Source organism: Sus scrofa, chromosome 14, assembly GCF_054392235.1.
Source record: "Sus scrofa isolate SSC_HxYL_T2T_F1_AM1 chromosome 14, Sscrofa_HxYL_maternal_Yorkshire_Landrace_v2.0, whole genome shotgun sequence".
NCBI lineage: Eukaryota > Metazoa > Chordata > Mammalia > Artiodactyla > Suidae > Sus > Sus scrofa.
In genome coordinates, this window is record NC_139396.1 from 71,369,870 (window position 1) to 71,393,693 (window position 23,824).

At 44.9% G+C, this 23,824-nt stretch overlaps 2 protein-coding genes across 4 annotated transcripts in view; both read left to right on the forward strand.

Annotated features, from left to right (window-relative positions):
• The window catches only part of PPM1F (protein phosphatase, Mg2+/Mn2+ dependent 1F), a 42,745-nt gene extending 39,155 nt beyond the window's left edge, over window positions 1–3,590 (forward strand). Inside the window, exon 8 of the mRNA XM_021073287.2 lies at window positions 3,114–3,590. Within this exon, the coding sequence (XP_020928946.2) occupies window positions 3,114–3,217 (104 nt within the window). The 3' untranslated portion in view covers window positions 3,218–3,590. The remainder of the gene's footprint in view (window positions 1–3,113) is intronic.
• Window positions 3,591–3,698: 108 nt separating this feature from the next.
• Window positions 3,699–23,824, forward strand: part of MAPK1 (mitogen-activated protein kinase 1) — an 82,150-nt gene continuing 62,024 nt past the window's right edge. For 2 of the 3 annotated variants that reach the window (NM_001198922.2, NM_001435247.1), the window contains 1 exon segment: window positions 3,699–4,046. In NM_001198922.2, coding sequence (NP_001185851.2) covers window positions 3,931–4,046 — 116 coding nt within the window. In that variant the 5' untranslated portion in view covers window positions 3,699–3,930. 3 annotated transcript variants of the gene reach the window in all.

The window sequence follows — 23,824 nt, forward strand, 5'->3', positions numbered from 1 at the left end:
ACAGCAACGCATGATCCGAGCCGCGTCTGCAACCTACACCACAGCTCACGGCAATGCCAGATCGTTAACCCACTGAGCAAGGGCAGGGACCGAACCCGCAACCTCATGGTTCCTAGTTGGATTCGTTAACCACTGCGCCACGACGGGAACTCCTATACCTCCTTTAAAAAGACAAATAAAACAGTGCTTTTCAAAGTTTAAGATGCGCATGAACCCCTGGGGATCTTGTTAAAATGCAGATCCTGAGTCAGTAGGTCTGGGGTGGGGCCTGAGACACTGCATTCCTAGCAAACTGCCATATAATGCTGATGCTGTTGGCCTGGAGACCGCATTCTGAGTGGCATCGATTTCAGAAATATTAAAGAATTTGAATTTACAGGCACTTGCAATGGGTCAGGTGGGGGGAGGGGTTGGGAGCTAGGTAACATGAGTTGTGAAGGATCATCCCTAAACTTCCAGCTGGAGTATCTGGGTGGAGATGCACTCCACAGGTACAAGATGAGGAACAGGTTTGGGTGGGGCAGATCACAATAACAGATAACATTTATTGGGTACTTACTCTGTGCTGGTTCTTTACATAAGTTGTCTTATTTATTCTGTGCAATAGAGAAATAGGTACTATTGTGATCTTTCAGAGTGAGGAAACTGAGGCCAAGGTCGTACAGGTAGTGAGTGGAGCAGCCAAGATTCAAACTCCTGAAGTTTGGAGATGTAGAGTTGAATCACCTTTAGGATCTGACATGGGGCTGACCAGAGATTCTGCATGACAGTTAAAGACCTGGTAAGGGGAGTTCCCGTCGTGGTGCAGTGGTTAACGAATCCAACTAGGAACCATGAGGTTGTGGGTTCAGTCCCTGCCCTTGCTCAGTGGGTTAACAATCTGGCATTGCCGTGAGCTGTGGTGTAGGTCGCAGACGCGGCTCAGATCCTGCCTTGCAGTGGCTCTGGTGTAGGCCGGTGGCTATAGCTCCGATTCAATCCCTGGCCTGGGAACCTCCATATGCTGCAGGAGCGGCCCAAGAAATAGCTAAAAAAAAAAAAAAAAGACCTGGTAAGGGACTTCCCTGGTGGCCTAGGGGTTAAGGATTTGGTGGTGGTGTTGCTGTGGTGGGGGTTTGATCCCCGTCTGGCTTCTGCATACCACAGGTATGGCCAAAAAAAAAAGAAAAAGACCTGGGAGGAATTGAGGCATTGGTGGGAACTAAACCAAACCATTAAGAATAGTTACAAGTACCCTGTCTGAGTGCTGCTAATCTTGTTCCTTTTTCCTTGGCACTTAATTGCTACATAGGAATCTGAAGAAAAACATTTTAGCTTAATTTTTTAAAAATTTTATTTTTTGCTTTTTAGGGCCTCATCTTCAGCATATGGAAGTTCCCAGGCTAGGTTTCAAATTGGAGCTGCAGCTGCGGGCCTATGTCACAGCCACAGCAATGCCAGATCCAAGCCATGTAGGCGACCTATAGCACAACTCACGGCAATGCCAGATCATTAACCCACTGAGCAAGGCCAGGGATCAAACCCACATCCTCATGGATACTAGTCGGGTTGATAACCCACTGAGCCACAGGAACTCCCAGTTTTTAGCTTTTTAAATAAACAATCTCTTTGTCCTGATTATACATTGTGCTTGTTCTTTATTGCTGACGTTTCCGAACTTTTCCAGATCATGTCTTGAAGTTTTCTGCTTATTTATTTTTTCTGGATTCAGAGAACTCAATTTTCCATGTCCATCCTAGATCCTTTTGGTTGCACCCGCAGCATACAAAAGCTCCCAGGCCAGAGATTAAACCTTTGCTGCAGCAGTGACCTGAGCTGCAGCAGTGACAATGCCAGGTCCTTAACTGCTAGGCTACCAGGGAACTCCAACACCACAGATCTTTTTAGACATTAAGGCAGGTTTTCTTTTACTGTAAGTTATTGCCTCTAAGTGATTTGCTCTGTCTTCTTTGGGGAGGGGGTGCCTGTAGTTTGACTTTGTGGTGTTTGTTCTCTTGTACATTTTCTTCTTAAAGAATTTCATCACCAGCTTTTTCTCATAGTCGTCTCCTATCCTGCTGACTTGCTCTTCTACACTGTTAAGTCTGCTTATTACAGCTCCAACCATTGCTTTTACTTTGGCTATTGTGGTTTTAATTTCATGGTACCCTCTATTTATCTTGGCCTGTCCTTTAAAAGATGCAAGTTCTTCTTTTAATCAAGAATCAGGGAGTTCCTGTCATGGCTCAGTGGTTAACAAATCTGACTAGGAACCCTGAGGTTGAGGGTTTGATCCCTGGCCTTGCTCAGTGGGTTAAGGATCCTGCATTGCTGTGGCTTTGGCATAGGCCGGTGGCTACAGCTCTGATTAGACCCCTAGCCTGGGAACCTCCACATGCCGTGGGAAGTGGCCCTAGAAAAGGCAAAAAGACAAAAAAAAAAAAAAAAAAAAAAAAAGGAATAAGAATCAGGTGTTGGGTTCTACTTTATGGACTAAACATATTTCAAAAGAGTACTTTTTGGCTGTAGCCCTTTATTTATTTTCTCATATGCCACATGTTTTTTTTTTTCCCCAGAGGATTTTTTTCTCTTTTGCTTATTCATCTTCAAGACTGTCTAGTTGATCTTTGTTGATGACTGGAAGTCCAGGCTTTCTGGATCACAGTGTCAGACAATCAGGACGCAGAATTTCCCACCCTTAGTCCCCTTTCCAAGACGACGCAGGTGACTCCAATGAAGTGGCTCAGAAGCAAGGGCTGGATCATCTTCTGTCTCATTGTCTTAGCTGTTTATCGAATTCACCTGCTTCAAGATTCTGCCTTTTATTTTCAACCTCTGGTGTTTGTGACTATTAAAGTTACAGTTGATTTATGTTGTGTTCATTTCTGCTATACAGCAAAGTGATTCAGTTATACATATATACATTCTTTTCCATTTTTGTGACAATCTCTGAACCTCAGTGCGTCTAACTCGTTTTCTCTAGATGTTAATACTTGTTTTTTTCGCGTTTCTACCTGGGTAAGATCCTGCCCATCTGTACCAACTTGGGTGCCAGTCTCTGAATCTCAGTGTTTTTCTCAGGGTCTCAACCCACTACTCCCGAACCCCTTACTCTGCTCTCCTTTTCTTCGCAGTACTTCGCAGACAACTTGAGTCTTCCTTCAGATCCATCAGACCGTCCATCCATCATCTCCTGGAGGGTAGCTTCGAGGAGGGTGGACGCGCAGGAACGCGGTGACACTTGTTGAACGAGCCTCTGCCGGAGCGGGCCGCGTCCGGGCTTCTTGTCTCCGCCTCCCACTCTGGGTTTCACACTTTCTCAGGATGCAAATATCTCTCTCGGTCTCGGTCACCCTTCCGGCTTCTGTGCGGGTCTCGAGGCCTCTAATCTGTATGGGCCCCGGACTCTCACAAACCTGGCTCGGCGCGCGGGGGCGGGGGGAATCCGCCCCGGTCGCGCTCCTACTCGGAGGGAGCCGCCCGGAGCTTCTCTCGGCCCGCTGCCCCGCCCGTTCGGCCCCGCAAGCTCGCCCCGCCTCGGAGTCCTCAGCGTTTCCCCGCCGCCTCCCGCGAGCGCACGTGACCGCGCCCCGCCCCGCCGCTGCAGTGCTCCGCCCCCAACGCGCCTCTTCCGCCGGCCGCGCAGCCCTGCCCCCAGGCCGCGGGAGCCAATCCGCGCTCACGCCTACGGCCCTGCCCCGGCGCCCTCCTCGGCGCGCGCCCCTCCCTCCGCCCGCCGGCCCGCCCGTCAGTCAGTCAGGCGGGCAGTCGGTACGAGCGGTCGGTGGCTATCTACCTCTCCCGAGCGGGTCCCTCACTGATTCTTCCCGGCCAGCGGCGGCGGCTGCAGCGGCTGGGGCGCGGTCTCCCCGTTGGTGCAGCGTGGGCCGAGCAGCGGCCGCGGAGCATCGAGCCCAGTGCGGCGGCGGCGGCGGCGGCCCGGCAGCCAACATGGCGGCGGCGGCGGCGGGCGCGGGCCCCGAGATGGTCCGCGGGCAGGTGTTCGACGTGGGGCCGCGCTACACCAACCTCTCCTACATCGGCGAGGGCGCCTACGGCATGGTGTGGTGAGTGTCCATGCCCCGCGGCCTGGCCGCGCCCGCCGCCCTCCCCTCCCCCCCAGCCGGGCTCACCGCTGCTGCCCCGCTTGCTCTCCGGACCCCGACCCTGACCCCGACCCCGGACGCGGACCCAGCCCCTACCCCAACCCGGACCTCCGACCTCCGACCCAGGCCCGCTGCGCCGCCAACCGCAGCGGGGCCTCGGTCGGGGCGGGGCTGGTCGGGCTGGGGCGTTGCTCGGCGCGGGGAGGGGGCGGGGGGTGGACACTGGATCCAGGACCCCGGCCCGGGAACCTAGGCCCCCTCCGCCCCCCCCGCCCCCCTCCCCGGCCTGGGTGTGCGCCGCGCGGCCTGCTCTTCGCGCCGGGGTGGGAAGCCGCGAATTCCTTCAGATGCTGGCGGCGGCGGCCGCGGCGTGTGTGCCCCGCCCCGAAATGACCGTCTGTTATTTTCCTTCCCTCGCCTGCGTTTTCCACGCACGGCTTTCATCAGATACCTTCGGTGGTGCCAGCGGTGCTCTCCTGCGCAGGCTTTTGAAAAAGCATTAGTGGCGTCAATGTTTGTTTTGGCATATTTCATTCTTGATGAAGTTTTTAAATGGGTTTTAATATCGTACTGTCCGCGTTTTAGGAAAGATAAACCAGCATCCCTCTCTTGATTTATTAAGGAGTCATTTGGAGTTGGGCCTAAATTGGCTTCTTTTTCCTTTATCTCGCTTGAACTCTATTACCAGCATAAAGGCATCCAGACGTTTTAGCACAATTATTGTGGACTTTTACTGTCAATGCTTTAGTGGTCAATATGTATGCAGTCCTGGTGGAGTTCTTGCAGTGTCACATGCTGGTTCCCTCGTCTTGATGCAGATCCCTCAGAAACGTTTGTGGAGTGGAGGTGACGGTGTTTTTTTTTCGTTTTTTTTTTTTTTTTAAATTAGTACTAACTAGCTGTCTTGTGCTGATGAAGACTTGTGCAGGTGTGGACTCCCTTATACCTAAATCTTGTGAGTGTCTTTTGTGTTGAACGAAGGAAAAAAACTAATACTGAATGCTGCGTGGCAGGTACTGTGCTAGATATATTATCTCATTTTATTTGAATAGTCAGCTGGTGGGAGGGAAGGGCTGTGAGATCTTTCAGATGAGAAAGTATTTCTGGTAAAGCCAATTCCTAAGGTCATTCAACTAAAGAGTCAGACTTGAGATTGTAGACTGAGAATTTAACTTCAGTTGCTGCAGCTCTTTTCATTACATCCTATTTTTCTTAAATAATGTTATTAATAATTTTAGAATTCTAGTCTGTCTTACTCATAAGCAAATCTATTTCAGAAATATATTCAACTTTAAATGATCTTGATTTCAGAAAGGCCATAGAGGGCATGATTTACCAGTTACATTAGCTAGGTTCAAAGACTACATAAACTTTAAAAAAAAAGAAAAAGACTTTCATTGAATCTTGAATATTTTCATTCTTTTCAAGATCAAAATGCTTCAAAGTATACAGCTGAGAATTAACGTGAATTCAGAGGCTAAGGAGCCAAAAGCGAAATTAAATTAGTTGAGGCCTAAAAGAAATGCAGTCCTAGAATGCAATGGAGAGAAAGTAATGCCCCACAGCATCACTTGTGTCCTACATCTGATTGCTGTTGTATCTGCTGGTAAGTGTGCCAGTAAAGGTCTCTATGAAGTGTTCAGAATTGCCTGTCATGTCCTTCAGCCCTTCCAAAGAAGATAAATTAGAACCTAAGATAGACTCTGAAAAGAACTAGTTTTGGAGTTCCCGTCGTGGCTCAGTGGTTAACAAATCTGACTAGGAACCATGAAGTTGTGGGTTCGATCCCTGGCCTTGCTCAGTGGGTTAAGGATCCGGCATTGCTGTGAGCTGTGGTGCAGGTTGCAGACGTGGCTCGGAATCTGCATTGCTGTGGCTCTGGCATAGGCCAGGGGCTACAGCTCTGATTGGACCCCTAGCCTGGGAACCTCCATATGCTGCGGAAGCAGCCCAAGAAATGGCAAAAAGACAAAAAAAAAAAACAAAAACCAAAAAACTAGTTTTATGACAATCCAGTTTAGAGGTTTTTTTTTCTTTTTAATTTGATAAGAATGTTTACTAGTCTGAAGCTCATTTAGATCTGCTAACTTTCTGTAGCTTCTGTAGACTTATTTGACCTTCTAAATCTCTGTCGGGTAAAATACCAAGCCCTCTTAATGTGACGTTCCTTTCTTAAGTAGGATCCAAGTGTAAATATTATTGGAATTAGAATCCTGGGTACAGATTATAGCTTTTTATCTTCAGATTAATGATATTTAATATAAGAATTAAATCCATGTCACACATTATTAGCATTTAATAAATGTTGGTTTACATTGTTGGGTTTATGGAGGATTTCTTGATTGAAATAGTAATATTTGAATAGGGATGTTTTCAAAAATTTAATGCTTCCAGAGGATTTAAGTGTTTTGGGAGAAAAAAATTTTTTTTCACTCCCTGAATCAGTTCATTAGGAATTTGCTTTTTCTGTGCAGAGTCCTTTCCTAATCATCATGTGGAGAATATAAAGATGAAGAGTGGAGCTTGAATTGGGCCTTTAGGAGTGGGTGTGATTTTGATAGAAAGATAATCGGTGCAAGTGACAGTTTGAGCTGTAGACTCTAATTCTGGAAAAGTACTTAGTTGGCAAATTGTAGAGGACTCTAAAGCCGAAACCAAGCTTGAGCGTATATTTGTGCAATGGAGAAGCATCAGTGTTTTTGAAAAGAGGCAGACACATGGTCAGTTTTGAAATTTTGAGGGAAGATAGAGCAACACTGGTAGAAGTGACAGGAAAAAGCAAAGTGGGAAATCAGTTAGGCTATTGTAACCTCCTAGAGGTGAAGTAATAGAGTGGTAGCCGAAAGCAGCAGATGGAGAGCCCTCATAGACAGAATCAGTCACTGGGGCTCTGGTAAGTAGAGTGGTAGACTTCTAATCACGGCGAGTATGGGATGAAGCAAAGGACGATGAGATCTTTTGTCTTTTTTGTTGTTGTTGTTGTTGTTGTTGTTGTTGCTATTTCTTGGGCCGCTCCCGCGGCATATGGAGGTTCCCAGGCCAGGGGTTGAATCGGAGCTGTAGCCGCCAGCGTATGCCAGAGCCACAGCAATGCAGGATCTGAGCCACGTCTGCAACCTACACCACAGCTCACGGCAACGCCGGATCGTTAACCCACTGAGCAAGGGCAGGGACCGAACCCGCAACCTCATGGTTCCTAGTCGGATTCGTTAACCACTGCGCCACGACGGGAACTCCAGGACGATGAGATCTGAAAGAGGCTGGGAGAGGCGGGATTTGGACTTGAGAGGGGTTTCTTGGTGGTGTGCTGTGGACATGGTGGTTATTCCAAGGCTTCTAGCTTGGCAGCCTGGGAAGATGGTGGTGTCATTATCAGAGAAGAAACATTGTAGGCAGAAGAGGTTTGTTAAGGAGAAGGAAATAGTGAGTTCTTATGGGGACTTGTTAAGTTTGTGGTGCCTCTAGGCCATTTAGGCTATATCCAGAAGTCCTCTTGAAAGTAAGAGGAAAGTAGGATCTGGAGATGAAAATTATTTGGGTAATTGATAGTCTAGGTAGATAAGCATAGCTTCTTCGCCATCTTTTTTTTCGGTCTTTTGTCTTTTTAGGGCCGCACCGTAGCATATGGAGGTTCATAGGCTAGGGGTTGAATTGGAGCTGTAGCTGCCAGCCTACTCCACAGCCACGGCAACATTGGTTCCAAGCTGCATCTGCGACCTACACCACAGCTCATGGCAACGCCAGATCCTTCACCCACTGAACAAGGTAAGGGATCGAACCCGAGTCCTCATGGATACTAGTCCAGTTTGTTAACCACTGAGCCACAGTGGGAACTCCAAGCACAGCTTCTTATTTGAGGTCGTCGCTTAGGTGAAATTGCATGCATGTATTCTATATGTTTACCCTTTTAGTAAACAAACTATAGAATTCAGTATATTTTTCAAAGGGTCCATTATCCCAGAAACGTTAAGAATGAGTAAGACAGAAAGACCAAAGAGGTCACTCTGGCAAACAAGTACTTGGAAGAGATGGGCAAAGGAAAAGGAAGCTGAGGACTGGTGAGATGCATAAGAATCAGAAAAAAGGAAAAAATGGTTTGAAAGAGGAGAAGTTGAAGCTCTGTGCTGATCATCTAATCAAGATAAGTATTTTGGGGGTTTCCGTTGTAGCTCAGTGGTAACGAACCCAGCTAGTATCCATGAGGATGTGGTTTTTTATACCTGGACTTGCTTGGTGGGTTAAGGATCTGGCATTGCCGTGAGCTGTGGTGTGGGTCGCAGACGAGGCTCCTTGCTGGGCTATGGTGTAGGCCGGCAGCTATCGCTCTGATTCGACCCCTAGCCTGGGAACTTACATATGCTGAGAGTGTGGCCCTAAAAAGGCCAAAAAAAAGGGTTAAATATTTTGGATAAGTTCAGTTTGAACACAGTCCTGAATGTGATTGAGAGGTTGTGGGGTCATCTCCATAGAGACACTAATTGAAACCTTGAAAATGGGCAAGATGAGAAAAGTGTGAGCGCTGAGCCAAAGGAATTCCTGACTTTAGGTGTCCATAGAGGGCAAGGTATAGGAGAGGAGGCATGGTCAGACCAGAGAACCGGAGTTGGCATTGTCCAGGGACCCAGGGAGAGGATGGTCTCCAGACTGGCGTGAATATTGTAGAGAGTACTGTGCAGCTGGAAGACAAGCTGTTGCATTTGTTGGCTTTCAGCTCTCCTAAAAAACACTTGGTTCCAAGGAAGATTTCATTGTGAGGTTATAGAAGACTAGTCTACTTTCTGTTAGTTTTTTTTTTTTTCTTTGGTCTTTTTAGGGCCACACCTGCCGCATATGGAGGTTCCCAGGCTAGGGGTTGAACAGAGCTGTAATCGCTAGCCTACGCCAGAGCCACAGCAACACTGGATCTGAGCTGCATCTGTGACCTACACCACAGCGCCAGATCCTAACCCACTGAGCAAGGCCAGGCGTGGAACCTGTGTCCTCGTGGTTACTTAGGTTTGTTTCCACTGAGCCACGACAGGAACTCCACAGTTTGGTTTTTTTTAGCGTACAGTAATTAATCCTCATTAACACCCTGCTCAGATGGTTACTTTCAGTGAGTGGGAACTTGAGACACAGATAGGTTAACTTGCCCACTGACACCCAGGAAGGACATGATAGAGCATCCCAGTCTGTATGGTTCCTAAGTGATACTCAGCCAAAGAGCTGAGTTGAGCTCTTTTTCTGCTTTCAGTAACAGAAAAGATCTATTGTCTGCTTTTTGCTTGTGTCACTTTAAGCCTTTAAAAAAACCTTTCATGCAAGGTCAGTCCCTTGGAACTTATTATTGAGCACCTATTATGTGCTAGGATTCATGTGGTCCCTGCCCTTTAGTAACGTTTAGTCAAAATAGTGGGATAGAGTTGGGCAGTAATACAGAGCATTCTAGTGCCATACAAAAGGAATGTGTGGAGTGCTGTGAGGAAAAAATGAAGCCTGGGGTGTCTTTTTATGGCTTCACAAATGTTTGAGGTGCATGTTGACATATGACTGGGAGTTTGCCTTGAGAAGTGCACTCCCCTTAGAGGAAAGTGTACATGCAAAGGCACAGAGAATGGAGACAGCATCTCAGGTCAGGAAAATCGGGAGTAGTTGGGGAAGGCAGGGGAAGGGTTGGGTGCCTTTGGGAGAAAGCTGGAGTTGAGACAGCAGAATGGGCAGGGCCACATTCTGAAGGACATTGTGTACCGAGAAGTTCAGACTTGATTTTGTAGGTGAAAGTCGTTAAGGGATGCCTTTCTCTGGAGTTCCATTGTGGCTTAGTGGGTTAAGAATCAGACTAGTATCCATGAGGACATAGGTTCCATCCCTGGCCTCCCTCGGTGGGTTAAGGATCCGCAGATGTGGCTCGGATTCTGCATTGCTGTGGCTGTGGTGTAGACCAGCAGCCGCAGCTCCGATTTGACCCCTAACCTGGGAACTTCCATATGCTGAGGGTGTGGCCCTAAAAAGACCCCCTCCCAAAAAAGGGGATGCCCTTCTGCCAGTTCCTCATCACATTTGATGTTCCCCTCTGTCTCTTACACTTCTACCCCCTGTGCATTTCTGCATTATCTAGGGTTATTCAGTGAGTGTGATTTTTTGTTTGTTTTTTACTCTCTCTCCAGTGGCATTTTGAAATGGATATGAATTTTGCTTTGGTTTTTGGTTGTTGAGGTGATTGGGGGTATTGTTGGCCTTCGTGTGTGTGTGTGTGTGTGTGTGTGTGTGTGAGAGAGAGAGAGAGAGAGAGAGAGAGAGAGAGAGAGATGGAGGCAGACACTAAACTACCCGCAGTGCATGATACAGTTCTTGCCTTGGAGGACTATACTGTTAAGATGCCAGTAGTATTTCCTCCCAGCCCATCCCCCGGAAGCACTGGGCCCTGATCTGTTCTGCCTTACTCTAAGGTTCATCTCCTCTGTAAACTTGCCCTTCTTATTCTTTGCTGCTGCTCCCCCCTGCCGTTTGTGGAGCTTTGCTGGGTATTTGTACCACCTGTTTGGCAGGCATGACCAGAGCAGTATTTATCATCTGTAAAGGCTTGAGATCTGGAAACAGATCTGGATGTTAACTGTTTGACTTCTTTTTTTCTTTCTTTTTTGGTTGCCCCATGGCATATGGAGTTCCTGGGCCAGGGATCAGATCTGAGCTGTGGTTGACTTGTGCTGCAGCTGTGGCAACACTGGATCCTATAACCCAGGTGTGCCAGGTGAGGGTTTGAACATGCATTCTGGCGATACACAGATGCTTCTGATCCTGTTGTGTCTTAACTTTTAAGAAATCCTTTGTATTTTTGGAGCTCAAAGATGTGAGGAGACCAGCTTATATGAGCAACAGAAAATCCAGTGTTTCTGACCTTTTTTTTTTTTTTTTTTTTTTTTGTCTTTTTAGGGCCACACCTGCAGCATATGGAGTTTCCCAGGCTAGGAGTCTAATCAGAGCTGTTGCCGTCCGCCTACACCAGAGCCACAGCAACGCCACATCCGAGCCACGTCTGCGACCTACACCATAGCTCATGGCAACGCTGGATCCTTAACTCACTGAGCGAGGCCAGGGATTGAACCCAAGACCTCATGGTTCCTAGTCGGATTTGTTTCTGCTGTGCCACGACGGGAACTCCATGACTAGTTTTGATTGTAAATAAAGTACAGACTTAATTTTGATATTAATAGCATCCCTAATAATGTACTCCTGGTAGCTATAACTGATGGTTGTTCCCATGAATTTAATTTGTATGCTCTCAGTTTTCAAGTATTTACAAAAAGATTCTTACGAAAAGCATCCATGTTGAGTTTTCCCAGGAACCATATATAATTTATTCCCCTCCTTACTAACATTAATGTAGCTACTAAGTGAAAAACAGCTAATTCCCCAGCAAACATCTAGAGCTACCCCACCATGCATCCAGCTTGCTCACCTATCCACCTGCCTAACCTTGAAATGCTCTTTCTCCCTTTTTGCTCCTCTTTCGTCTTTCACTTCTTTAGGCTCCTGTACATTGGGAAGCCAATGGGATAGATGTTCTCCAGGGTCTCTCTTAGATGTTCAGTCTTAGGGCAGGTTCTGGGTTCTGAACCCATCCACGGCTGATAGGAGCTGGGAATTGGGGTGGAGGGGTGGAGTCATGGAGTCTGCATGGGATATGCTGTGACCAACTGACTAATACTAATACGGGTTGCAAGCCAGCTTTGCTTTTTTTTTTGGGGGGGCTATGCCCACAGCACATGGAAATTTCTTGGCCTGGAATCGAACCTGAGCCATAGCAGTGATAATGCTGAATCCTCAACCACTAGGCCACCAGGAGACTCCGAGCCTGCCTTTTTGCTTTAGATTGTATGGTTTCAATTTTTAAATTTAATTTTTTATTTTAAGGGCCACACTTGGGGCATATGGAAGTTCCCAGGCTAGGGCTCAAATCTGAGCTGCAGCTGCTGGGCTACGCCACAGCCATAGCCATGCCAGATGTGAACCTCGTCTGCAACCTACACCATGGCTCACGGCAGTGCCGGATCCTTAACCCACTGAGCAGGGCCAGGGATCGAGCCCATATCCTCATGGATGCTAGTCAGGTTTGTTACTGCTGAGCAACAACAGGAACTCCTAGGTACTAGGGTTTCAAATTCGTTTTTATCCTCATTTTTTTTAGATATTTTTTTCACTTTATACATAAGGAAACCAGGTATCAGGTACTTGTCCAGGGTTCACAGCCAGTAAATATATTAGCAGAACAGATTTGTCTAGACCCCAAAAACCTGTGATTTTTTTTTTACTTCATTTTATTTATTTTTTCCGCTGTACAGCATGGGGACCAAGTTACACTTACATGTATACATTTTTTTTCCTCCGTTTGTTCTGTTGCAATATTAAGTATCTAGGCATCGTTCTCAATGCTACACAGCAGGATCTCATTGTAAATCCATTCCAAGAGCAATAGTTTGCATCTGATAACCCCACGCTCCCAATCCCTCCCACTCCCTCCCTCTCCCCCCAGGCAACCAAAAGTCTATTCTCTAAGTTCATGATTTTCTTTTCTGTGGAAAGGTTCATTTGTGTTGTATATTAGATTCCAGTTATAAGTGATATCATATGGTATTTGTCTCTGACTTATTTCACTAAGTATGAGAGTCTCTAGTTCCAGTCATGTTGCTGCAAATGGCATTATGTCATTCTTTTTTATGGCTGAGTAGTATTCCATTGTGTATAGATACCACATCTTCCTAATCCAGTAATCTGTCGATGGACATTTGGGTTGTTTCCATGTCTTGGCTGTTGTGAATAGTGCTGCAGTGAACATGCGGGTGCATGTGTCTTTTTTAAGGAAAGTTTTGTCTGGATATATGCCAAGAGTGGGATTGCGGGGTCATATGGTAGTTCTATGTATAGATTTCTAAGGTATCTCCAAACTGTTTTCCATAGTGGCTGTATCAGTTTACATTCCCACCAACAGTGCAGGAGGGTTCCCTTTTCTCCATACCCCCTCCAGCACTTGTTATTTGTGGTCTTATTAATTGTGGCCATTCTGACTGGTGTGAGGTGGTACCTCATGGTAGTTTTGATTTGCATTTCTCTTATAATCAGGGATGATGAACATTTTTTTCATGTGCTTGTTGGCCATCTGTATATCTTCCTTGGAGAACAGTCTAAGCAGGTCTTTTGCCCATTTTTCCATTGGGTGATTGGCTTTTTTGCTGTTGGGTTGTATAAGTTGCTTGTATATTCTAGAGATTAAGCCCTTGTCAGTTGCATCATTTGAAACTATTTTCTCCCATTCTGTAAGTTGTCTTTTTGTTTTCTTTTTGGTTTCCTTTGCTGTGCAAAAGCTTTTCAGTTTGATTAGGTCCTATTGGTTTATTTTTGCTCTTATTTCTGTTGCCTTGGGAGACTGACCTGAGAAAATATTCATGAGGTTGTTGTCAGAGAGTGTTTGGCCTCTGTTCTCTTCCAGGAGTTTGATGGTGTCTTGTCTTATATTTAAGTCTTTCAGCCATTTTGAGTTTTATTTTTGTGCATGGTATGAGGGTGTGTTTAATTTCATTGCTTTGCATGCAGCTCTCCAGGTTTCCCAGCAATGCTTGCTGAATGGACTTTCTTTTCTCCATATTATGCTCTTGCCTCCTTTGTCAAAGATTAATTGACCATGGGTGTCAGGATTTATTTCTGGGTTCTCTATTCTGTTCCATTGGTCTGTCTGTCTGTTTTGATACCAGTACCACACTGTTTTGATGACTGTGGCTTTGTAATATTGCTTGAAGTCTTGGAGAGTTATGCCCCCTGCTTGGTTTTTGTTTCTCAGGATTGCTTTGGCGATTCTGGGTTTTTTGTGGTTCCATATACATTTTTGGATTGTTTGTTCTAGTTCTGTAAAAAATGTCATGGGTAATTTGATAGGGATTGCATTGAATTTGTAGATTGCTTTGGGTAGTATGGCCGTTTTTACAATATTGATTTTCCCAATCCAGGAACATGGAATATCTTTCCATTTCTTTACATCTTCTTTAATTTCTTTGATTAAAGTTTTATAGTTCTTGGTATATAAGTCCTTTACCTCCCTGGTCAGGTGTATTCCGAAGTATTTGATTTTTTGAGGTGCAGTTTTAAAAGGTATTGTATTTTTTTATTCCTTTTCTAATATTTCATTGTTGGTATACAGAAATGCGACTGATTTCTGAATGTTAATCTTATATCCTGCTACTTTGCTGAATTTATGAATCAGTTCAAGTAGTTTTTGGGTTGAGTCCTTAGGGTTTTCTATATATAGTATCATGTCTTCTGCATACAGTGACAGTTTTATCTCTTCTCTTCCTATCTGGATGCCTTTTATTTCTTTTGTTTGTCTAATTGCTGTGGCTAGGACTTCCAAAACTATGTTGAATAGCAGTGGTGAGAGTGGGCATCCCTGTCTTGTTTCAGATTTGAGTGAGAAGGCTTTCAGTTTTTCTCCATTGAGTATTATATTTGCTGTGGGTTTGTCATAAATGGCTTTGATTATGTTAAGGAATGTTCCCTTTATACCCACTTTGGCAAGAGTTTTTATCGTAAATGGATGTTGGACTTTGTCACATGCTTTTTCTGCGTCTACTGAGATGATCATGTGGTTTTTGACTCTTCTTTTGTTAACGTGGTATATGATATTGATTGATTTGCGTATGGTTTTTTTGTTTGTTTTTTGTTCTTTGTTTTTTGTCCTTTGTTCTAGGGCCCCTCCTGTGGCATATGGAGGGGCCTACGCCAGAGCCACAGCAACACTGGATTCGAGCCACATCTGCAGTCTATACCACATAGCTCCTGACAATGCCGGATCCTTAACCCACTAAGCGAGGCCAGGAATTGAACCCGCAACCTCATGGTTCCTAGTTGGATTCGTTAACCACTGAGCCACGATGGGAACTCCTTGATTTGCGTGTGTTGAACCATCCTTGTGAACCTGGGATGAATCCCACCTGGTCATGGTGTACGGTCTTTTTGATATGTTGTTGGATTCGGTTGGCTAGAATTTTGTTGAGGTTTTTTGCGTCTATATTCATCAAAGATATTGGCTGATAGTTTTCTTTTTTGGTGGTATCTTTGTCTGGTTTTGGAATTAGGGTGATGGTGGCATCATAGTTTGTCTTTGGGAGTGTTCCTTCTTCAACCTTTTGAAAAAGTTCGAGGATGATGGGCACTAGATCCTCTTTCTGTGTTAGGTAGAATTTACCTGTGAAGCCATCTGGTCCTGGGCTTTTATTTGTAGGGAGTGTTTTTATGACGTATTCAATTTCATTTCTAGTCATTGGTCTGCTCAGTTGGCCTATTTCTTCGTGATTCAGTTTTGGCAGGCTATAAGATTCTAGAAAGTTGCCCATTTCTTCCAGATTGTCAGATTTGTTGGCATATAGTTGTTCATAGTATCCTCTTAGGGTTTTTTGTATTTCTGCAGTATCCGTTGTGATTTCTTTTTCATTTCTAATTTTGTTTATTTGGGTTCTTTCTCTTCTCTTTTTAGTGAGTCTAGCCAGAGGTTTGTCAATTTTGTTTACCTTTTCAAAGAACCAGCCCTTGGTTTTATTAATTTTCTCTGTTGTTGTTTGAATCTCTATTTTATTGATTTCTTCTCTGATCTTTATGATTTCCTTCTTTCTGCTGACTTTAGGTTTTTTTTGTTGTTGTTCTTTTTTCTAATTCATTTAGGGTTAAATTGTCAATCTGAGATTTTTCTTCTTTTTTGAGGAAGGCCTGTATTGCTATGACTTTCCCTCTTAGCACTGCTTTTGCAGCGTCCCATAGATTTTGAGAGGTTGTGCCTTCATTATCGTTTGTCTTGAGTTATTTTTTAATTTCCTTCTTGATTTCCTCATTGACCCATTGGTTTTTTAGTAGCATGTTGTTTAGTCTCCATGTAGTAGGTTTTTTCTCATTTCTTTTCCTGTGGTTGATTTCTAGTTCCATACCATTGTGGTCAGAAAAGATACTCGAAATAATTTCTATGCTCCTAAATTTGTTGAGGTTAGCTTTGTGCCGCAATATGTGATCAATTCTTGAGAATGTTCCATGCGCACTTTTAAAGAACATGTACTCTGATTTTTGGATGTAATGTCCAGAAAATGTCAGTTAGGTCTAACTTTTCTATTGTTTCCTTTAGGATCTCTCTTGATTTATTGGTTTCCTATCTAGAGGATCTATCCATTGATGTGAGTGGAGTGCAGCTCTAGTTCTACCCCTAGCCTGGGAACTTCATATGCTGCAGGTGGGGCCCTAAGAAGCAACAAAAAAAAAAAAAAAAGAAAAAGAAAGAAAGAAAAGAAAATAATAAAAGCAATTAAAGTGTCATGTGTGGTTGTAACCAGGAACTAGAAAATAAACCAGGAAGTTCCTGTTGTGGCTCAGCAGAAATGAATCCAACTAGTATCCATGAGGATGCGGTTTTGATCCCTGGCCTCATTCAGTGAGTTAAGGGTCCAGCATTGCTGTGAGCTGTGGTGTAGGTTGCAGACACAGCTTGGATCCAGCATTGCTATGGCTGTGGCATAGGCCAGCAGCTATAGCTCTGATTTGACACCTAGCCAGGGAACTTCCATATCCTGCAGGTGGGGCCCTAAAAAGTGAAAAAAGAAAAGAAAATAGACCAAGCAGCTGTCCTCCCACCCCCACTTTTAGGGCTCTACCTGCAGAAAAAGGAAGCTCCTGGGCCAGAGGTCAAATGGAGCTGCAGCTTAAGTTTATGCCACAGCCACAGCAACACCAGATCTGAGCCGCATCTGTGACCTACACCAGAGCTTGTGGCAACACCAGATTCTTAACCCACTGAGTGAGGCCAGGGATCGAACCTGCATCCTCACAGAGACAATGTTGGGTCCTTAAAGCCTCATAGCCATGATAGGAACTACTCTCGCCTTTACATTTATGAAATCTTCCTGTACCCTGCATTTCTGCACAGCTGTTTTGTTTTTATTTAGTTTTCTCTTTTACCACATCTCCATACACTTGGCAAAAAAGAGCTGACCCTAGCTTCTCAAAGGAATGTATCATCAGTTCATTGACAGCCAGAGACTGAGAGCACTCTGAGTCCAATTCCTTGCAGGGAGAATCTGATCCAGCTTGGGATAGTGTCCACTTTTGGTCTGGTCAGCTGAGGCCCAAGGTGGAATTCTCTGATGAGGTTGGGCATCTCTAAGGTATGAGTAGTGGCATGCACATGTTCAAAAGATGTCTCCTATTGACCACTGACTTCCCAGGCTCAGGTTCTCCATGTTTCTTCCCCTGCTTTCCTTGGGCTGGAACCATTGCCTGCTGTTGAGGCCTATGGAGGAGGGGAGGCGAGGGGGAAGTAGTTGAGGCAGGAGAAGGGCTTTGGATTGTTTTTAGGGCTCGTCTGCCTTCCTGTCTCTGACAGTATAGGGGTGGCAGCCAAATGGGGTGGCATATTTAATATTTAATCCATATATAACTTGTGACTTATGCAGCCTGACAGTAAACACCTAAGAACCCATCACCCACTCACCGACTTCAGACCATATAGTCTGAGGCCGCTGTTCTCATCCCTGTCCACAGCCTTCACCCCAGAGTTTTATTGTCTTTATGGGATGGAGTGGCTAAGAGCATGGACTTTGGACCCTTGTCTATGGCAGGAGCTTGCTTTTCACACCTATAGAAGAGGGTAGTGATATACAGCCTTAATGTTGGGAGGGTTAAATGAAATGTGTAGGTGAAGTGCTGAGCACTTAGTGTCTAGTTAATGATCTAATTGTTGTTACTCCCTTGAAGTAAATAAGCCTGATAAAAACTGGATCCTGCCTCACTGCAGTAAAGCAGAACGTGCAGAAACAAAAACATTATAATTGGAGTTCCTGTCATGGCGCAGCAGAAATGAATCTGACTAGGAACCATGAGGTTGCGGGTTCGATCCCAGGTCTTGCTCAGTGGTGTAAGGATCCAGCGCTATGGTGGGCTGTGATATAGGTCGAAAGTGCGGCTCAGATCTGGCATGGCTGTGGCTGTGGTGTAGGCCTGCAGCTGGAGCTCCAGTTCAACCTCTAGCCTGAGAACTCCCATGTGCTACGATTGTGGCCCTAAAAAGCAAAAACAAACAAAAAAACCCATGTTCTATTATAAGATATAAAACTATGATTGATAAATAAAAGGTTAATGGTACATCCTAGAATATCAGTGATTTGTTTTTCAGCCAGAGTCCTCTACACAGATTCAAACTTTGTAGTTTGCAATATTATCTTAATTAGTGCTGGCCTTCATGGGTTCATGTTCCAGGCCTAGGTGTCTCGAAGCCTCTTGCCCAGGTGCTGGAGTGATGGATGCTAATGGATGGGTCCAGGGCAGAGTCTGAGAATATGAAAGCTGCAGCTACTGCCAGTTTTCAGAGTCCTACATCTTGCACTTTGAACCTTAATTTGCATTAACAACCTTTTTTTTTAAGTTTTAGTGAAATATAGTTAATTTACAAGGTTGTGATAATTGCTGCTGTACAACAAAGTGACCCAGTATACATATACACATATCCATTCTAAGATTCTTAACCTTTTTCAAAATGTTCATCCCCCTCTTTATACCATAGTGATTTTTAAAAAACTGACCAAATAGCAAGCAAAAGGAGGCTCTTCTGGAGTTCCTGTTGTGGTACAAAGGGATCAGAGACTTTGCTTCATTCTATGCCTCTTATTTTCAAACAGGTATATATATCAACATACTATAAAATTCGTAAAAGTTTAAGTATTCAATTCAGTAATTTTTAGCAAGTTACAAAGTTGTGTAGCCATCATCACAATCCAGTTTTTGAACATCTCCATCATTCCAAAAAGTTCACTCCTGTCATTTGCAGTCAGGTCCTGCTCCCACCCAACCACCCTCCCACCCCTCTGGCAGCCGATGATCTGCTTTTTGTTTTGCATGTTTTTAGGACTTTAGATTCATTTGAGATGAGAGGTTTTTTGTTTTTGTTGTGCTTTGTGGGGCCTCACCCAAAGCATATGGAGGTTCCCAGGCCAAGGGTCGAATTGGAGCTACAGCTGCTGGCCTTATACCATAGTCACAGCAACGCCAGATCTGAGCTACATCTTTGACCTACACCATAGCTCACAGCAGCGAGCAAGGCCAGGGATTGAACCCAAAACTTCATGGTTCCTAGTCGGATTTGTTTCCACTGCGCCATGACGGGAACTCCAAAGGTTTTTTTTTTTTTTTTAATCGGGCTTTTTCTTCACTTAAAATGTTTTGAGATTCATCCTTGTTGTTGCCAGGATCAGTAGTTTGTTGCTTTTTGGTCATCCAGTAGTATTTGGATGTCTATACCAGATAATAGACATTTGGAATATTTCCAGTTTTTGTTTATTATGAATAATGTTGCTATGAACATTCACATATATGTTCTTATGTGGACATGTTTTTATTCTCTTGGGTACTTTGCAGTAGAGTTGCTGGCTCATAAGCTAAGTGGTGTGTGTGGATTTTTTGGGGAGGAGATGGTAAATGATTTTTTGTTAAATGATTATAAGACAAATTAACTTATTGGACAAATATGAATAACCGCTCTATTGGCCACTATGCTGAGCACTTAGAATAGAGGAGTGAACAAAATGTAGTCCTGACCTTTGAGGAGCTTACTTTTCAGTGGAGAAGGTAGCCTATCACATGCAAGTACCGTTACACTTACTGATAAGGCCATGAAGAAAACCAAAATGGGGTAATGGTATAGAGTGTAGAGGGCAGGGCATTTTATTTTATTTTATTTTCTGTTAAAGATGCTTTTTTTTTCTTTTCAGGGCCATACCCACAACATATGGAAGTTCCCAGGCTAGCATTTGAATCGGAGCTTTAGCTGCTGGTGCACACCACTGCTACAGCAACTCAGGATCCGAGCTGTGTCTGACTTGTACCACAGCTCATGGCAATACCAGATCCTTAACCCACTGAGCAAAGCCGGGGTTCAAAGGATATTAGTTGGATTCTTTACCATTGAGCCATGATAGGAAGACCTCTAAAGACACTTTTTTTTTTTTTTTTTTTTGCTTTTTAGGGCCATACCCTCAGCATGTGGAGGGAGGTTCCCAGGCTAGGGGTCCAGTCCGAGCTACAGCTGTCAGCCCACGCCACAGCCACGCAGGGTCTGAGCTGCATCTGTGACCTACATCACAGCTCACGGCAGCGCTGGATCCTTAACCCACTGAATGAGGCCAGGGATCAGATGCGCAACCTCATGGTTCCTAGTTGGGTTCATTTCCACTGTGCCACGATGGGAACTCCTAAAGACACTTTTAATGCTAAATATTTAACAAAATTTTTTAAACAAGCGTAAATGTATAGAAATATTATAAGGATAGTACAAAGGTTTTTTTTCCCCTGAATCATTTGAGAGTAAATCTCTGGAACAGTGCTCATCTCACTAGAATGCCAAACCAGGACACTCCTGCATGACCAGAACATAGCTGTCACCACCAGCAAGTGAGCACCGACATGCTGCTACTTCCTACTTTTCAGACCCTGCTCATCAGGCATGTTATCCGAGCTTGCATTTAGTTATCCTAGTGCTTTGATCTTCAGGCTGGAGCAGTTCCTCAGACTTACTTTGACTTCAATCCCTTGAAACTTAAAAATTGGTGTGTGTTAACTTTTTTTTTTTTTGTCTTTTTTTTTTGCTATTTCTTGGGCCACTCCTGTGGCATATGGAGGTTCCCAGGCTAGGGGTTGAATCGGAGATGCAGCCACCGGCCTACGCCAGAGCCACAGCAACGTGGGATCTGAGCTGCATCTGCAACCTACACCACAGCTCACGGCAACGCCGGATCGTCAACCCACTGAGCAAGGGCAGGGACCGAACCCACAACCTCATGGTTCCTAGTCGGATTCGTTAACCACTGCATCACGACGGGAACTCCTGTTTTAACTTTTTAAGAAACCACCAAACCGTTGTCCAAAGTACCATTTTACACTTCTGTCTGCAGTGTGGGTGGCGTTCCAGTTCTTCTCATCTTTACCAACACTTGGTCCAATTGGTCTATTTGATTAATCCCATCTGGTGAGTTTATAAGTAGTATTGCATTGTGGTTTTACCTTGAGGAATATATATGTATATATATATTTTTTTAGGGCCATACCCACAGCATATGGAGCTTCCCAGGCTAGGGGTTGAATTGGAGCTACAGCACAGCCACAGCAACACGGGATCTGAGCTGCGTCTGCAACCTACACCACAGCTCAGGGCAACGCTGGATCCTTAACCCTCTGAAGAAGGTCAGGGATCAAACCTGTGTCCTCAGGGATACTAGTTGGGTTCCTTAACCACTGAGCCACAACGGGAACTCCCAGGTATCTTTTTATGTGCTTTTAACCAGTTGCTTATATTGTTTGGTGAAGTGTCCAGCTGTATCTTTTGCCCATTTAAAAAAGTCCTCATCTCTCATTTGATTTTATTGTTTATAGTTGAGCACTCCAGGTTTTCCTTTAGAATAGGGATGGCCGAGAATTGAAAGTGTAATCCAGGTCTAGTCATGGGGCAGCGTCAGACAGATCCTAACTTAGGGATACTCTATAAGATGAATTGCCTGTAATCTTCAAAAATGTCAAAGTTATGGAAGTCAAGAATACTAGGGATTGTTCCAGGTGGAAGGAATCTAAAGAGGGCGACAGGTAATGTGATCATGGTTCTGAATTGGCACGGTGGAGTGTGTCTGAAGGTGAGACTGTAATGTGTCCTTGTTAACAATTTTGATCATGTGGGAGCCTGGCCTTGTTTTCTTTGTAGCAAATACATGCCAAAGTATCAGGGGGTGATGAGGTATCATTTTGACAAATTTGCTTTCAGATGCTTCTGGGAGTAAAAGATTGATGGCCTACATTTACAACTTTTCTGTAGTTTGAGATATAGTTCCTTTTCACTGAAGAGTTGTTGGTGAGTCTCTGGAATATTCTTGTGGGAGGGTGTGCCGAAATTTGGGGTGGGCCTTGAAAGGCATCTTTAAGCTGGGTGAGATCACTGGCCTGGAAACTAGGGACCTGAGTCTCAGTCCCTGCCTTGTGGACACTTGCCATGGGCTTGTATTAAGTCACTTTGCTTCTGCAAATTTTCATCTGTAAAATTGAGGGATTAGGATAGTCTCTAGGGTCCTTTCCAGCTCTGATGTTTGTCCTGTCCTCTGGAGCATCACGTGAGATTACCACACATACACACATATATATATATATATGAAGAGGACTCTTGTGGGTTCTTTCCCTGTTGACTGGAGAGCTGTCTACTTTAGTTTACCTGAGAAGTCTTTGGATAAGCATTACTGAGAGCAAAATGGGAAACTCTTTAAGAACTGGCAAAATGATTTACTAAAATCAAGCCCTTGAGGAAAACGACTATTTTCTGTACTCTAAAGTAGGAGCTTTCAGAGTTCTTGTTGTGGCTCAGCAGGTTAAGAATCTGACTAGTATAGGAGTTCCCGTCGTGGCGCAGTAGTTAACGAATCCGACTAGGAACCATGAGGTTGCGGGTTTGGTCCCTGCCCTTGCTCAGTGGGTTGGCGATCCGGCGTTGCCGTGAGCTGTGGTGTAGGTTGCAGACGTGGCTCGGATCCTGCATTGCTGTGGCTCTGGCGTGGGCTGGTGGCTGCAGCTCTAATTAGACCCCTAGCCTGGGAACTTCCATATGCCGAGGGAGCGGCCCAAGAAATGGCAAAAAGACAAAAAAAAAAAAAGAATCTGACTAGTATAGTATCCATGAGGATGCTGGTTTAATTCCTGAACTTGCTCAGTGGGTTAAGGATCCAGCATTGCTGCAAGCCGCAGTATAGGTACCAGTTTCCTAGTGGGCTTCATCTCTTTCCCATCCATTTTCTGCTGGCTAGATTGGGCTATTTGTGGAAGAATAAGGAGCAGACCTCTGGCCTGTGTTGAGATCACAGATGGGAAGATAGAGGAAGTCTTCCCCCTTAGCTCAAGGGTGGAAAGTAAGGGCACAAGAGGAGCAGTCACTAAGAAACCATGGCAACTGAGTGTGTGTGAGGGCTTTTTTGCCAGGTGGCCTTGCTTCTGAGTCAAATAGGAGGTAAGGTCAGACATCTGCCAGGAGTGCATCGTGTGGAGGATCTAAGGCTTGGAAAGTTTAGGTAAGGTTTGGGACAGCTCTTGTGTACTTGAAAGTCAACTAGAGATGAAGCAATGAGCTGACCCTACTCCTGGAGAGTGAGGGCTCTGTTTCCTGCTGTCACCCCAGTACCTAGTACACACACTGCACATAGTAGGTGCTCAAAATATTTTTCAGTCAGCCAGATGTAAGAATACCAGTGATGGTACATTGAGACTGGCCAGCTCTGTGTTGTCCTCAGAGTTTTTACCTTCTAAAATTTCTTTTTTTTTTTTTTTGCCTTTTAGGGCCATACCCATGGCGTGTGGAAGTTCCCAGGCTAGGGGTTGAATTGCCTACACAGGCAGCTGTAGCTCCTGCGTGGGATCTGAGCCATGTCTGCGACCTTCACCACAGCTCATGGCAATGCCAGATCCTTAACCCACTAAATGAGGCCAGGGATTGAACCTGCATCCCCATGGATGCTAGTCGGGTTCGTTAACTGCTGAGCCATGAGGGGAACTCCCCTTTTTACATCCCCACTCACTTCCCTGTTACTTGACTACCTGCTTGAAGGAAGAAATAAGTTCTTCATGACCCTTGTGGCCTTTAAGAGCAGTAGGAATATGTCTCTTTTATCAGTTTAGAAACTGCATTTAAAAATCTCAGCTCTGGCACTGAGAGC